The sequence below is a fragment of the Nerophis ophidion genome, linkage group LG07, assembly GCF_033978795.1.
Source record: "Nerophis ophidion isolate RoL-2023_Sa linkage group LG07, RoL_Noph_v1.0, whole genome shotgun sequence".
Lineage (NCBI taxonomy): Eukaryota > Metazoa > Chordata > Actinopteri > Syngnathiformes > Syngnathidae > Nerophis > Nerophis ophidion.
In genome coordinates, this window is record NC_084617.1 from 71778693 (window position 1) to 71795492 (window position 16800).

Below are 16800 nucleotides of genomic sequence, written 5' to 3' on the forward strand. Positions count from 1 at the left end.
TTGAATGAGAAGGTGTGTCCAAACCTCTGGCTTGTACTGCAGGTAAATGGAACATGTGGACTGATGAGTGCCTTCAGTATATATATACAAGTCTTCAAGCTGCAGTTACAAACATATTTTATCGATACCCACTTTTTTTTTACGATTTTGCCAGCTTTGGTCTGTTTTTTTTTCTTGCTTTAATAACATCGATCGTCGGCTTGATTTACAATAAACAGCATTCAGAGCACAATCAGTAGCTATCAGTACATTAGTATACCTGCGACATCAAGGTGATACTTATAGCTAAACCATTAGATGCTACGATCACATTTACATTGTTGTATACGGGGATGAAGGGTGAACTATTTTAGGGAATTAAAAAGCTGCATTTGTGTACATTTTGTGTAGATCCTCCTGAGACCCAGCGTCCTCTCCATCCATCTTCTTCCGCTTATCCGAGGTCGAGTCCCGGGGGCAACAGCCTAAGCAGGGAAGCCCAGACTTCCCTCTCTTTGTCCAGCTCTTCCCGGGGGATCCCGAGGCGTTCCCAGGCCAGCCGGGAGACATAGTCTTCCCAACGTGTCCTGGGTCTTCCCCGTGGCCTCCTACCGGTCGGATGTGCCCTAAACACCTCCCTAGGGAAGCGTTCGGGTGGCATCCTGACCAGATGCCCGAACAACCTCATCTGGCTCCTCTCCATGTGGAGGAGCAGCGGCTTTACTTTGAGTTCCACCAGGATGGCAGAGCTTCTCACCCTATCTCTAAGGGAGAGACCCAAACTCATTCGGGCCGCTTGTACCCGTGATCTTGTCCTTTCGGTCATGACCCAAAGCTCATGACCATAGGTGAGGATGGCAACGTAGATCGACCGGTAAATTGAGAGCTTTGCCTTCCGGCTCAGCTCCTTCTTCACCACAATGAATCGATACAACGTCCGCATTACTGAAGACGCCGCACCGATCCGCCTGTCGATCTCACGATCCACTCTTGAACAAGACTCCAAAGTACTTGAACTCCTCCACTTAGGGCAAGATCTCCTCCCCAACCCGGAGATGGCACTCCACCCTTTTCCGGGCGAGAACCATAGACTCGGGCTTGGAGGTGCTGATTCGCTTCACACTCGGCTGCGAACCGATCCAGTGAGAGCTGAAGATCTTGGCCAGATGAAGCCATCAGGACCACATCATCTGCAAAAAGCAGAGACCTAATCCTGCGGCCACCAAACCGGAACCCCTTAACGCCTTGACTGCGCCTAGAAATTCTGTCCATAAAAGTTACGAACAGAATCGGTGACAAAGGACAGCCTTGGCGGAGTCCAACCCTCACTGGAAACGAGTCTCGTGACAGCGTCCTCTGCCGTAGATATTCGTTTTTTTGGTCTATTTCTTCAAAGATACACGTTTTAGAGAAACGGACAGCCCTGTTATGCAAAAGATAAATGATCACTACAGAGGACGCTGGTCTTCAGGAGGATATCTTCAGAACAGTTCTTGACTCCAATATGCAAAGTGGAGACTCATTGGCGTTTTGAGTCATGGTGACAGAAAGAAATGAGAAAGTGTTGAGAAGTGAGGTGAAAATGAGAGGTTGGGGGTTTTGTCCCCTTTGAACCAAAGTGTAAAAGTGTGACCATCTGTCGGACCACCAAGTCCGTCATTGGCGTTGTTACTGTGTTGGAAAAGCAGTCACCCCCACCGGTCTGTTACTATTTTACACACAAAAAAACAGCTCAGGTTTCTACTTTCTCCTTCTGTTTCTTGCTCTTCTTCAGGAACGACGGCGGCTTGAACTTCTTTTTCTTCTTCGACGGCGACTTTGACGGCGAGCCCTCGGGGGTCCCGCCCTGTGGTTTGGCGGGCGGGGCGGCGGTGTCATTGGTGGAAAGGGCCTTCATGCTTTTCTCCAGCTCTTCCGTCGTCTGCTTTTCCTCTTCCCCTCCGTTCTGAATGACCGGAGTGTCTGTCTTTGCATCCCCTGCTCAGAGGACATATTAATACATTAAATATTTCTTTAATACAGTAGCGTGGCTAACCTAACAAGAGACTTCTCCCAGTAGCTCCACCCACTCGGCTGATGACTTCGTGCAAATACGAAGAAAATTTGACTCATTAGAAAGGAGGTTAAAGTTCTGTTAACTCAGATACGAAAGTATGTACGACGGCTCCGAAATAACCTCTGTCTTTTTGAAGAAATAACATTAGAGGAACTCCCGCATCTCGTAAGTGAGACGAAACAAACAACACGTGGGAAACTTATCAATAAGCTGTTTGTACTAATAGGACTCTCAGTGCTAAGTATTAAGAACATATCACTTTCCTCTGGTACTGTTGCCCTAGCATTCAAAAAAGAGGGTATTCACCATCTGCTTAAAAGAACTAACCTCGATTCTGACCTCATGGTAAACCACCTTCCCTTTATCTCGAAAATCCAGCTAAATGAACACTAAGCGTCTAACAATCTCTGTGAACCCTTTCAGTCTGGTTTCAAGGCAAATCACTCTACGGAGCTAATATTTAACAGCGCGTTCCAGCTCCAATTGGGTTCTAGTTCTATTGACTCAGATACGAACGTATGTACGACGGCTCCGAAATAACCCCTCTTTTTTTTGAAGATTAAACATTAGAGGAACTCCTGCGCCTCGTAAATGGGACAAAACAAACCATACGTTTACTTGACCCACTTTATGAGAAACTTATCAAGGAACTGTTTGTACTATTTGGACTATCAGTGCTAAATATTAATAACATATCACTTTCCTCTGGTACTGTTCCCCAACCATTCAAAAAAGAGGGTATTCACCCTACGCTTAAAAGACCTAACCTCGATTCTGACCTCGTAGTAAACTACCGGCCGGTGTCCCACCTTCCCTTCATCTCGAAAATCCAGCTAGATGAACACGAAGCGTCTAACAATCTCTGTGAACCCGTTCGGTCTGGTTTCAAGGCAAATCACCCTACGGAGCTAATATTTAACTCAGCGCGTTCCAGCTCCAATTGGGTTCTAGTTCTATTAACTCAGATACGAACATATGTACGACGGCTCCGAAATAACCCCTCTCTTTTTGAAGATTAAACATTAGAGGAACTCCGGCGCCTCGTAAATGGGACAAAACAAACCACACGTTTACTTGACCCACTTCATGGGAAACTTATCAAGGAGCTGTTTGTACTATTAGGACTATCAGTGCTAAATAATAACTTATCACTTTCCTCTGGTACTGTTCCCCAAGCATTCAAAAAAGAGGTTATTCACCCTCTGCTTAAAAGAGCTAACCTCGATTCTGACCTCGTGGTAAACTACCGGCCGGTGTCCCACCTTCCCTTTATCTTGAAAATCCAGCTAAATGAACACTAAGCGTCAAAAATCTCTGTGAACCCTTTCAGTCTGGTTTCAAGGCAAATCACTCTACGGAGCTAATATTTAACTCAGCGCGTTCCAGCTCCAATTGGGTTCTAGTTCTATTAACTCAGATACGAAAGTATGTATGACGGCTCCAGAATAACCTCTCTCTTTTTGCAGATTAAACATTAGAGGAACTCCGGCGCCTCATAAATGGGACAAAATAAACCACACGTTTACTTGACCCACTTTATGGGAAACTTATCAAGGAGCTGTTTGTACTATTAGGACTATCAGTGCTAAATATTAATAACTTGTCACTTTCCTCTGGTACTGTTGCCCTAGCATTCAAAGAAGAGGTTATTCACCCTCTGCTTAAAAGACCTAACCTCGATTCTGAACTCATGGTAAACCACCTTCCCTTTATCTCGAAAATCCAGCTAAATGAACACTAAGCGTCTAACAATCTCTGTGAACCCTTTCAGTCTGGTTTCAAGGCAAATCACTCTACGGAGACAGCCCTCGCAAAAGTGACCAATGATCTATTGCCAACTATGAATGCAGATGCGTCATCCGTGTTGTTGCCACTTGATATCAGCTTTTGATACTGCCGATCATAACATTCTATTAGCACGTATTAAAATATGTTGTCAGTCTTAGCCTTTGATTTGGTTTAACTCCTGTCTTACTGACAAGATGCAGTGCGTCTCTATAACAATGTGAACTCGGACTACGTTAATTAAGGTAACGTGTGGAGTTCCACTGGGTTCGGTTCTTGGCCCTGCATTATTCAACATCTACATGCTGCCGCTAACTGTCTTTCTTTGCATCCCCTGCTCAGAGGGTTAAAAAGAAAGGGTTTTAGCAATTAGGTTCAGAGCATGAAATGGGTGGAGCTATGAAGCCTAAATGGCTGAACTGCAGATGAGCATGCGGTCTTCATGTGAGTTGTGTACTGTTTCTGTACTTACTAGTGGGATAAGACCAAAGCACCAGGTGTGTGCCCTACGGGTCAATGTGGAGTAACACAGAAAAGGACAGACAGACACAGAGGGACACAAGATACAGTGGGTACAGAGACAGATGGATCGACTCAAATATCGATAAAAATGTGACATTCTGACAGAAGTTGTAGCTGGAAGCTAACATTGGGGTTCGGATGCTGCACAAGCTGGTTTAAAAGTCGGGAAAAGCGTTATTTAAATCTAATCCAATATTGGTCTGTGCATGGTTAAAAGCATGACAAGTCAAAAAGCCTTTTAAGCAAAACAACATAAAAACATCTTGCAGACAGCCAGCACCTAAAAGCTGACACTCCATATTACTCCCTTTTGTGAGCAGTAAGCAGCAGGAATACAAACGCCACACCAACTGGATTGTCCTGGTTTTTAGAGTCCGCCTGTTATCGTACGGCCCAACATTGTACCAAACAAGTCTGTTCGACCGTGATTGTTCAAACAAATATAACATATTGGAATAAAAATTAAAATGTGCATAGGATTTTACCACTGCAATCAAATAACAGTTTACAATTATTTTACATATTAGATAAAGCCCGCCATAATCTAGAACTAGGTTAGAATGGAATAGAAAGCTTTATTGACATTGAATTAAATGTTTCATGATAAAGGTGAGGCTTTAAACAAGGAAGCAACGCGGTTCAAATGTTGCTTTAAAACACGCCTCGCCAAATGTGACGATTAGCATTGCCACCATTGCTTCACACTTAGGTAAATATTGAAATAATAAGAATTCAGTTCTGCACTAGGAGTTTAAATAGTGACAGGTAATAATGTAGTTGTTACACCTGTCCTGCTGTTCTGCTCCGGTGCAGACTTTATTCGAGGAGCACAGGGCGGACGTTCCCTTCAGGGTCGACGTTTTCCTCGGGTTAACACCCTTCACTTTAACCATCAATGGGTCTGCAAAGCTCCATTTTCAGGTCAGAATGACGAGGCTGCAGATTTGTGAAAGTTTTTGAAATCCGCCTCTGTTATCGTACGGCCCAACATTGTACCAAACAAGTCTGTTCGACCGCGATTGTTCAAAAAAAAGAATCAAACAAAGAATCAAACAAAGAACCTCGAGTTAGTTCGGGGGTTTCCAAACTTTTTGACTTGGGGGCCGCATAGGGCTTAAAAAGTAACAATACATGTAGCCTTGCTCATTACGTCGATCGCGAACTAGCGGTCGATGGCGGAGGGTGTGTCAGACCATCCCCAGCCAGGCATCCATCCATCCATTTTCTACCACTTATTCCCTTTTGGGGTGGCGGGGGGCACTGGCGCCTATCTCAGCTACAATCGGCCAGGCATTAAAAAAAAAAAATGGACCTAAAAATGAGCGATCATCAATCTTCACCAAGACGTCACCTTCGTCACTTGATCGACATTCACAGCACCCGAGGGTCTTGTGAGATGACGTTGGCTGCTGCCAGATCATTATTAAGAAAAAATGACCGACAGGAAGGCGAGAAACACTTTTATTTCAACAGACTCTCGTGCATACTTGCCAACCCTTCCAATTTTCCCGGGAGACTCCCGAATTTCAGTGCCCCTCCCGAAAATCTCTCAGGGAAACCATTCTCCTGAATTTCTACCGATTTCCACCCGCACAACAATATTGGGGGCGTGCCTTAAAGGTCCCCTCTCTTACCTGAAAAGGAGACTATTATATAAGTCTCCGTCATCCATAGGTTTATCTATAACCCATAAAGTAGGCAGGCACGGAGCTATTTCTCAGCGTGTGTTTATTCCAGCCGGCACGTTAATACACTGACCACACAACATCCGGATTCCCATCATGCATTGCTTCAAAACTACGGCAAGTAGTAATGTCCAAAAACATAACGGAGACGGAGCAGAAGAACGAAGAAGAGACATGGCGACGACGAGTAAGAAGAAGTATGCTTACAAGTTCCAAAATGATTGGAAAAAATAATTTCAGTTCATCCAGGACAGCTCGAAGGGGAAGGGGTGTGCTGCCTGAAAATTTTGTAGATCACGGTGGCCGAAGGATTATACTCATTCATGAACGGATTATTTATACATACAGTATATAAGAAATACTTGAAAATATATAGACCGCCCTTACCCCCCACCTCAACACCCCCCTTAATTTTTGACAAGGACAGTAAAGTTAATCATATTACGTTTATACTGGCTCCTCTGCACTGGCTTCCTGTGCACTTAAGATTTATGACTTCCGACCATAAATCTATGTTCTAAGAACTCCGGCTCATTAGTGATTCCCAGAGCCCAAACAAAATCTGCGGGCTGTAGAGCAATTTCTATTTGGGCTCCAGTACTCTGGAATGCCCTTTGGTTTGTCACCGATTCTGTTCATAACTTTTATGGACAGAATTTCTAGGCGCAGTCAAGGCGTTGAGGGGATCCGGTTTGGTGGCTGCAGGATTAGGTCTCTGCTTTTTGCAGATGATGTGGTCCTGATGCCTTCATCTGGCCAGGATCTTCAGCACTCACTGGATCGGTTCGCAGCCGAGTGTGAAGCGACTGGGATGAGAATCAGCACCTCCAAGTCCGAGTCCATGGTTCTCACCCAGAAAAGGGTGGAATGCCATCTCTGGGTTGGGGAGGAGACCCTGCCCCAAGTAGAGGAGTTCAAGTACCTTGGAGTCTTGTTCACAAGTGGGGGAAGACTGGATGGTGCGATCGACAGGCGGATCGGTGCGGCGTCTTCAGTAATGCAGACGCCGTATCGATCCGTTGTGGTGAAGAAGGAGCTGAGCCGGAAGGCAAAGCTCTCAATTTACCGTTCGATCTACGTTCCCATCCTCACCTATGAGCTTTGGGTTATGACCGAAAGGACAAGATCACGGGTACAAGCAACCGAAATGAGTTTCCTCCGCCGGGTGGCGAGGCTCTCCCTTAGAGATAGGGTGAGAAGCTCTGCCATCCGGGAGGAACTCAAATTAAAGCCACTGCTCCTCCACATCGAGAGGAGCCAGATGAGGTGGTTCGGGCATCTGGTCAGGATGCCACCCGAATGCCTCCCTAGGGAGGTGTTTAGGTCACGTCCGACCGGTAGGAGGCAACGGTGAAGACCCAGGACACGTTGGGAAGACTATATCTCCCGACTGGCCTGGGAACGCATCGGGATCCCCCGGGAAAGCTGGACGAAGTGGCTGGGGAGAGGGAAGTCTGGGAATCCCTCCTTAGGCGGCTGCCCCCCGCGATCAGACCTTGGATGGACGGATGGCACTGCAAACTAATGCATTCTTCGACTTTGCTCCCTCAGACCGGAGTATGAGCTCTTTTTCTCGTCATCGTTTCTTAAAATCTTGCACTCTTCCGCCCTTTTTGATTACCTCTCGAGGAAGTCTGAAGAAATGTCTACCCTTTTCGCAATTTGAACGATTTGTACAGCCGAAAACAACACAAGTGCAGGGTACTTTTTTCTTCCAGAAAGGGTAAATGGTGTTATGGTTTAGTTGCAATGAATTGATTAACGTGGACCCCGACTTAAACTAGTTGAAAAACTGTTACCATTTAGTGGTCAATTGTACGGAATATGTACTGTACTTTGCAATCTACTAATAAAAGTTTCAATCAATCAATCAATCAATTAAAACCTAGTACCCATTGAGAACAAACCAAGCTTGACCACCATCTACATTTACTGAGCGGGATGTGGGTCGGTAAAATCCAAGCAATAGCATGAGTGTACTAGTTTGCTTTGCATACACATCCCCATTTGCTTCATACATTATCTCCCTAAAATATGTCCACGCACAACCCCGTGCTTTATTTATCTTGAATGAGGATTATTACGAGAGGGAGTAACAGGGCTGTCAGTGAGCATGGGAAGCGTTAGAGGGTTGAACATCAATCGGACTGGTTGATGCCGACCAAAGCTGCTGTGCATGCCATGCGAGGCAGGCAGTGAGTGCATGGCTAAGCCTCACCTGTGATGGGAGGCTGGTTCGTGGGGGAGGTAGCAGGGGAAGTCTCAATTGCCACCTCCTCCCCTAAAAACACAGTTAGAGATGCAGAAAGACTTAAAATAGTGCTTCGTTGTGCAGCTGAGAGGCCAAGACGATCATTAAAGTAAGGGTGGACATCCATAATGATTAGTGTGCACAGGCTGAGAGTATTAAATATTAGAAATGAATAAGAATATAAGATGAAATGCATGCAAGAAGGATACAAAACATCACAGTTATTGTCCCAAAAGAAGATGAGATATGAACTTTCATAGCGGTCCATTATTAGAGTTAGTACCAACAGGAATATTGCAGATCTCCATTTCCTTCCTTCTGTAAACAGGTAAACAACACCGAGTCCCCCCCACTCCCAGTAAGCTGTGGAGTCCTCCAAGGCAGTATATTAGGGCTTTTACTGTTCCTAATATACGTAAACGACATGCGACTGTAAATTGTTCCTCTTTCCGGATGACCCGGGCCTGTTGGTATCCGGCAAGGACAAGTCACAGGTGGAAAGAATCCTCAGTGTCGAACTCTGTAGACTTTGCACCTGGCTCGCTGACAACAAGCTATCCATACACTTGGGCAAAACGGAATCCATCCTATTTGGGTTCCACACCAACCTTAGGAAAGTCAGTGACTTCACTATTAAAGTGGGTGACATTGTTATCACCAGGAAGGATGAAGTCACCTACCTAGGTTCCATTCTAGAGGCCAATCTTTCCTGTGATAAAATGGCAACCAAGGTAATCAAAAAGGTCAACCAAGGAACGAGATTTCTCAACAGAATCTCCTCTCTGGTCAGCAAAAGCACCTTGAAGATTCTAGCGGGAACCCTCATTCAACCCTTTTTCGATTACGCTTGCAGCTCCAAAACCCTCAAATCTAGACTCCAAACATCCCAGAACAAGCTAGTCGGGTTACTTCTAGACATCCTCCCCAGATCACACCTCACTCCTACCCACTTCTCCAAAGTGGGCTGGCTCAGGGTGGAGGACAGAGTAAAACAACTTGCACTGAGCCTGGTGTATAAAACCCGCTACACCTCCCTGACACCAAAGTACATGTCAAACTACTTCCTTAACGTGAATGACCGCCATAACCACAACACCAGGGGAGCTCCACAAAGTTAAAGTTACTTTAAAGTTAACTTTACCTTTTAACCACGTTAAACCAAGATTTCGATCTAACAAAGGTTAGGTCCCACATAAACCTTAGGAAAGTCAGTGACTTCACTATTAAAGTGGGTGACATTGTTATCACCAGGAAAGGTGAGATCACCTACCCAGGTTCCATTCTAGAGGCCAATCTTTCCTGTGATAAAATGGCAACCAAGGTAAACAAAAAGGTCAACCAACAAACGAGATTTCTCTACAGAATCTCCTCTCTGGTCAGCAAAAGCACCTTGAAGATTCTAGCTGGAACTCTCATTCAACCCTTTTTCGATTACGCTTGCAGCTCCAAAACCCTCAAATCTAGACTCCAAATATCCCAGGACAAGTTAGTCCGGTTACTTCTAGACCTCCACCCCAGATCACACCTCACTCCTACCCACTTCTCCAAAGTGGGCTGGCTCAGGGTGGAGGACAGAGTAAAACAACTTAAACTGAGCCTGGTCTATAAAATCCGCTACACCTCCCTGATACCGAAGTACATGTCAAACTACTTCCAGAACGTAAATGACCGCCATAACCACAACACTAGGGAGAGCTCCACAAACCACGTTAAACCCAGATTCCGATCTAACAAAGGTAAGGTCCCACATAGACCTTAGGAAAGTCAGTGACTTCACTATTAAAGTGGGTGACATTGTTATCACCAGGAAATATGAGGTCACCTACCTAGGTTCCATTCTAGAGGCCAATCTTTCCTGTGATAAAATGGCAACCAAGGTAATCAAAAAGGTCAACCAACGAACGAGATTTCTCTACAGAATCTCCTCTTTGGTCAGCAAAAGCACCTTGAAGATTCTAGCTGGATTACTCATTCAACCCTTTTTCGATTACCCTTGCAGCTCCAAAACCCTCAAACCTAGACTCCAAACATCCCAGAACAAGTTAGTCCGGTTACTTCTAGACCTCCACCCCAGATCACACCTCACTCCTACCCACTTCTCCAAAGTGGGCTGGCTCAGGGTGGAGGACAGAGTAAAACAACTTAAACTGAGCCTGGTCTATAAAATCCGCTACACCTCCCTGATACCGAAGTACATGTCAAACTACTTCCAGAACGTAAATGACCGCCATAACCACAACACTAGGGGGAGCTCCACAAACCACGTTAAACCCAGATTCCGATCTAACAAAGGTTAGGTCCCACATAAACCTTAGGAAAGTCGATGACTTCACTATTAAAGTGGGTGACATTGTTATCAACAGGAAAGATGAGGTCACCTACCTAGGTTCCATTCTAGAGGCCAATCTTTCCTGTGATGAAATGGCAACCAAGGTAATCAAAAAGGTCAACCAAGGAACGAGATTTCTCTACAGAATCTCCTCTCTGGTCAGCAAAAGCACCTTGAAGATTCTAGCGGGAACTCTCATTCAACCCTTTTTCGATTACGCTTGCAGCTCCAAAACCCTCAAACTTAGACTCCAAACATCCCAGAACAAGTTAGTCCGGTTACTTCTAAACCTCCACCCCAGATCACACCTCACTCCTACCCACTTCTCCAAAGTGGGCTGGCTCAGGGTGGAGGACAGAGTAAAACAACTTGCACTGAGCCTGGTCTATAAAATCCGCTACACCTCCCTGATACCGAAGCACATGTCAAACTACTTCCAGAACGTAAATGACCGCCATAACCACAACACCAGGGGAGCTCCACAAAGTTAAAGTTACTTTAAAGTTAACTTTACCTTTTAACCACGTTAAACCAAGATTTCGATCTAACAAAGGTTAGGTCCCACATAAACCTTAGGAAAGTCGATGACTTCACTATTAAAGTGGGTGACATTGTTATCAACAGGAAGGATGAGGTCACCTACCTAGGTTCCATTCTAGATGCCAATCTTTCCTGTGATGAAATGGCAACCAAGGTAATCAAAAAGGTCAACCAACGAACGATATCTCTCTACATAATCTCCTCTCTGGTCAGCAAAAGCACCTTGAAGATTCTAGCTGGAACTCTCATTCAACCCTTTTTCGATTACGCTTGCAGATCCAAACATCCCAGAATAAGCTAGTCGGGTTACTTCTAGACCTCCTCCCCAGATCACACCTCACTCCTACCCACTTCTCCAAAGTGGGCTGGCTCAGGGTGGAGGACAGAGTAAAACAACTTGCACTGAGCCTGGTCTATAAAATCCGCTACACCTCCCTGATACCGAAGCACATGTCAAACTACTTCCAGAACGTAAGTGAACGCCATAACCACAACACTAGGGGGAGCTCCACAAACCACAATAAACCCATATTCCGATTTAATGAAGGTCTTAACTCATTCTCTTTCTATGCCACATCAATATGGAATGAACTCCCAACAGGTGTAAAAGAAAGTACTTCAAAACCGCACTCAAAGAACACCTCCAGGCAACTTCAACCCTAAACCAACACCCTTCTCGGATTGTAAATAATCAAATGTATATACTTGTTCTTATGCTTTCTGATCCACTGCTTGCTGTACATATCCTACCAAGTCAGACTTACATTGTTTTGATGTCCATTTCTCAGATGATGCAATTGTTGATGACTGAAGTGCTGATATCAACCAAACCTACCCCCCTCCACATCCCACCTCCCGATTGTAAATAATGTAAATAATTCAATGTATTAACTTGTGTGATGACTGTGTTATGATGACAGCCAACCCCAAAATAAAATGTAAAAAAATCAAAACTAGATTTCCGACGATTGGTGTGCATTTTTACACTATATTTTATCTTTAGCTTTATTCTCATTTACCAACGAGTTTCTCGTGTACGTACCACAGAATATTTTGTTTTTTTACTACATAATTAACTTACATTATGATTGGAGATGTCCGATAATATCAGACTGCCGATATTATCGGCTGATAAATGCTTCAAAATGTAATATCGGAAATGATCGGTATCGGTTACCAAAAGTAAAATGTACGACTTTTTAAAAACGCCGGAGTGGTACACGGACGTAGGGAGAAGTACAGAGCAGTTGGGTCTCCCTCAGTGTTAAAGTTGTTTAGACGGCCACCCTCAGTGTGACCTGTATGGCTGTTGACCAAGTATGTGTTGCATTCACTTGTGTGTGTGAAAAGCCGTAGATATCGTGATTGGGCCGGCACGCAAAGGCACTGCCTTTAATGTTTACTGGCGCTCTGTACGTCTCCATACGTCCGTGTACCACTCCGGCATTTGAAAAAGTCATAAATTTAACTTTTTGAAACCTATACCGATAATTTCCGATGTTACATTTTAAAGCATTTATCGGCCGATGATTTTATCGATCACCTCTATAACTGATATTGTGTTTCTGTCCCTTGGATAATGAAGGACCACGGGCTTAGAAGAAGAAACGTTCAAAAAGTCTGAGTGAGTCGTACCATTGGTCCCAACGTCCTGTTTCTTCTGCACTTCTTTCCGGTACTCCTCCAGTTCCTGGTCGGTCAGCTGGTTAAAGGGGTTGGGAGTTTCAGGTTCCGGCGGGACTTGGGGCGGCGTGACCGGAGACTAATGGATACAAAAAAAACCAAAAAACAAAGCTCCTAAAACGATCTGCCAGGAGAAAATAAGTACAAACGTCGCATTTTTTTTTTTTACCGGAGGACTATCATCTGTAATTACACTAGCCAGGACTTGAGACTGTGGGCCTGCGGTCTTCATGTCCTGGCGATTCTGCTGTCGGATCTGGAGAGGACTTCATCATCAACACGCTGTGTACAATTCGCAGAAAAGGACGACCGGAGGTTACCTTATTCCGGGTCTCGATCACCTCTCGGGGGTTGGTAAACAGAGGGACGAACTGGTTTGAGTTCTCCATCTTCATGGACGTACCGCCAGCTTGTGTCACCTCTTCGGCCTTCATCCACTGAGGAGGACACACAGCAGTTGAAGGTATTGTACCAAGAAGAAGCACTCCATTGTTAATAATGTTCTCTTTACTATTTTATCACACAGATTGACGAGTTAAAGGCCTACTGAAAGCCACTACTACCGACCACGCAGTCTGATAGTTTATACATCAATGAGGAAATATTAACATTGCAACACATGCCAATACGGCTGGGTTAGTTTACTAAATTGCAATTTTAAATTTCCCGCCGAAATATCCTGCTGAAACGTCTTGGGATGAAGACGTGTGCGCGCGACGACATTTTGATCCAGCATCGTTCCCAGCTATAAGTTGTCTGTTTTCATGGCAAAATTCCACAGTATTAAGGACATCTGTGTTACTGAATCTTTTGCATTTTGTTCAATGAAAAATGGAGACATCAAAGAAGAAAGCTGTAGGTGGGAAGCGGTGTATTGCGGCCGGCTTTAGCAACACAAACACAGCCGGTGTTTAATTGTTTACACTCCCGAAAGATGACGGTGAAGCTTTACTATGGAACAGAGCGGTCAAGCGAACACGGTTGGACTGGATCACACACACAAAGTACAGTGTATTATGCAGCGGTCATTTCGAAAGATCGTGTTTTGAAGAGGGTCCCTTGACGAAATCTTAACATTGCAACACATGCCAATACGGCTGGGATGGTTTACTAAATTGCAATTTTAAATTTCCCGCCGAAATATCCTGCTGAAACGTCTCGCCATGAAGACGTGTGCGTGCGACGTCACGCATTGTAGAGGACATTTTGATCCAGCATCGTTCCCAGCTATAAGTCGTCTGTTTTCATGGCAAAATTCCACATTATTCTGGACATCTGTGTTGCTGAATCTTTTGCAATTTGAATGAATAATGGAGACGTCAAAGAAGAAAGCTGTAGGTGGGAAGCGGTGTATTGCAGCCGGCTTTAGCAACACAAACACAGCCGGTGTTTCATTGTTTACATTCCCGAAAGATGACGGTGAAGCTTTACTATGGAACAGAGCGGTCAAGCGAAAACGGTTGGATTGGACCACACACACAAAGTACGGTGTATTATGCAGCGATCATTTCGAAAGATCGTGTTTCGAAGAGGGTCCCTTGCGAAGGGCAGGGATGGGCATCGCCACCACCCGTCGACTGGTGCTGAAGAAACCTGACCTTCAGGTTGTACAGGTACGACCATATAATCTCATTAAAACACTAGTAACACAATAAGCAGATAAGGGATATTCCAGAATTATCCTAGCAAATTTGTCTAATAACATCTGAATCGCTCCCACTGTATAGTCTTTTTTTTTCCTAGTGCTTCACTCTCACTTTCCTCATCCACAAATCTTTCATCCTCGCTCGAATTAATGGGGAAATCGTCGCTTTCTCGGTCCGAATCGCTCTCGTTGCTGGTGGCCATAATTGTAAACAATGTTCAGATGTGAGGAGCTCCACAACCCGTGACGTCAGACACACATCGTCTGCTACTTCCGGTAAAGGCAAGGTTTTTATATCAGCACCAAAAGTTGCGAACTTTATCGTCGATGTTCTCTACTAAATCCTTTCAGCAAAAATATGGCAATATTGTGAAATGATCAAGTATGACACATAGAATGGACCTGCTATCCCCCGTTTAAATAAGAAAATCTCATTTCAGTAGGCCTTTAAAATGTATTTGGTGTTACTGCGTTTCTCCACCAGAGGGCAGCAGTCGCAGCTGATTCAGACGTGGCCTTCTCTGCAATGCAGAGACCTTCAGGGAGGTGGGAGGGAGAACCCAGGATGTAAACCAGGCCTGGGCAATTCTTTTGACTCGGGGGCCACATTTAGAGATAAAAATGTGTCTGGGGGCCGGTGTATCTATTTTTAGGAACACTAATACAAAACCTCACAATAATGTCTGATTGAAAGCTAATTAACGTTATGACAGACCGCCTTTAAAAAAATGTAATGGAATTTGACATTTTTCTATAAACGATAAAACACTGAATATTGACAAAATATAAATGTCACGCCCGCTTTCGATCGACATATTTTACAATCAAGTGAAACGCAACAAAAATACAACAAACAGTGAAAGGGTACAAAATAAACCCACCTACAATCTGATGTATCCGACATTTGCTGAATTTCCCCCAGGGATCAATAAAGTACTCACACACACACATAAGACTTTTAAAGTATTTTTGATAGTAGGCTATTATAGCTAATATAGACACTTACTGTACTTTATGTGTTGCCTTCACTACAACACTTAAATAAGACTTTTAAAGTATTTTTTTATAGTAGGCTAATATAGACACTTACATCATGTTTTGCCTTCATTATAACACTTATATAAGACTTTTAAAGCCATTTTTATGGGCGACTTGTCCAGGGTGTACTCTGCCTTCTGCCAGATTGTAGCTGAGATAGGCACCAGCGACCCCTGTGACCCCAAAGGGAATATGCGGTACGAAAATGGATGGATGGATGGAAGTCATTTTGATAGTAGGCTAATATAGCTAATATAGACACTTACATCATGTGTTGCCTTCATTATAACACTTATATAAGACTTTTAAAGTCATTTTGATAGTAGGCTAATATAGCCACTTATATCATGTGTTGTCTTCATTATAACACTTATATAAGACTTTTAAAGTCATTTTGATAGTAGGCTAATATAGACACTTACATCATGTGTTGTCTTCATTATAACACTTATATAAGACTTTTAAAGTCATTTTGATAGTAGGCTAATATAGACACTTACATCATGTGTTGCCTTCATTATAACACTTATTTAAGACTTAGAAGGTCATTCTGATAGTAAGCTAATAAAGCTAATATAGACACTTACTCTACATTATGTGTTGCCTTCACTACAACACTTATATCAAATTTAAAGTAATTTTTATATAGTCGACTAACCTAGCCACTTACATCATGTCTTGCCTTCATTATAACACTTATATAAGACTTATAAAGTCATTTTGATAGTAGGCTAATATAGACACTTACATCATGTGTTGCCTTCATTATAACACTTATTTAAGACTTAGAAGGTCATTCTGATAGTAAGCTAATAAAGCTAATATAGACACTTACTCTACATTATGTGTTGCCTTCACTACAACACTTATATCAAATTTAAAGTAATTTTTATATAGTCGACTAACCTAGCCACTTACATCATGTCTTGCCTTCATTATAACACTTATATAAGACTTATAAAGTCATTTTGATAGTAGGCTAATACAGCTAGTATAGACACTTACATCATGTGTTGCCTTCATTATAACACTTATATAAGACTTTTAAAGCCATTTTGATAGTAGGCTAATACAGACACTTACATCATGTGTTGCCTTCATTTTAAAACTTATGTAAGACTTAGAAGGTCATTTTGATAGTAAGCTAATAAAGCTAATACAGACACTTACTCTACATTTTGTGTTGCCTTCACTATAACACTTATATAAAATTTAAAGTAATTTTTGTATAGTCAACTAACCTAGCCACTTACATCATGTCTTGCCTTCATTATAAAACTTATATAA

The 16800-nt window shown here is 43.4% G+C and overlaps 1 protein-coding gene across 1 annotated transcript in view; it reads right to left on the bottom strand.

Annotated features, from left to right (window-relative positions):
* add2 (adducin 2 (beta)) overlaps nt 1–16800 on the bottom strand; it is a 49806-nt gene continuing 33006 nt past the window's right edge. The window contains 5 exon segments of the mRNA XM_061907062.1: nt 1–1956; nt 8246–8308; nt 12783–12909; nt 13000–13086; nt 13151–13267. Coding sequence (XP_061763046.1) covers nt 1712–1956; nt 8246–8308; nt 12783–12909; nt 13000–13086; nt 13151–13267 — 639 coding nt within the window. The 3' untranslated portion in view covers nt 1–1711.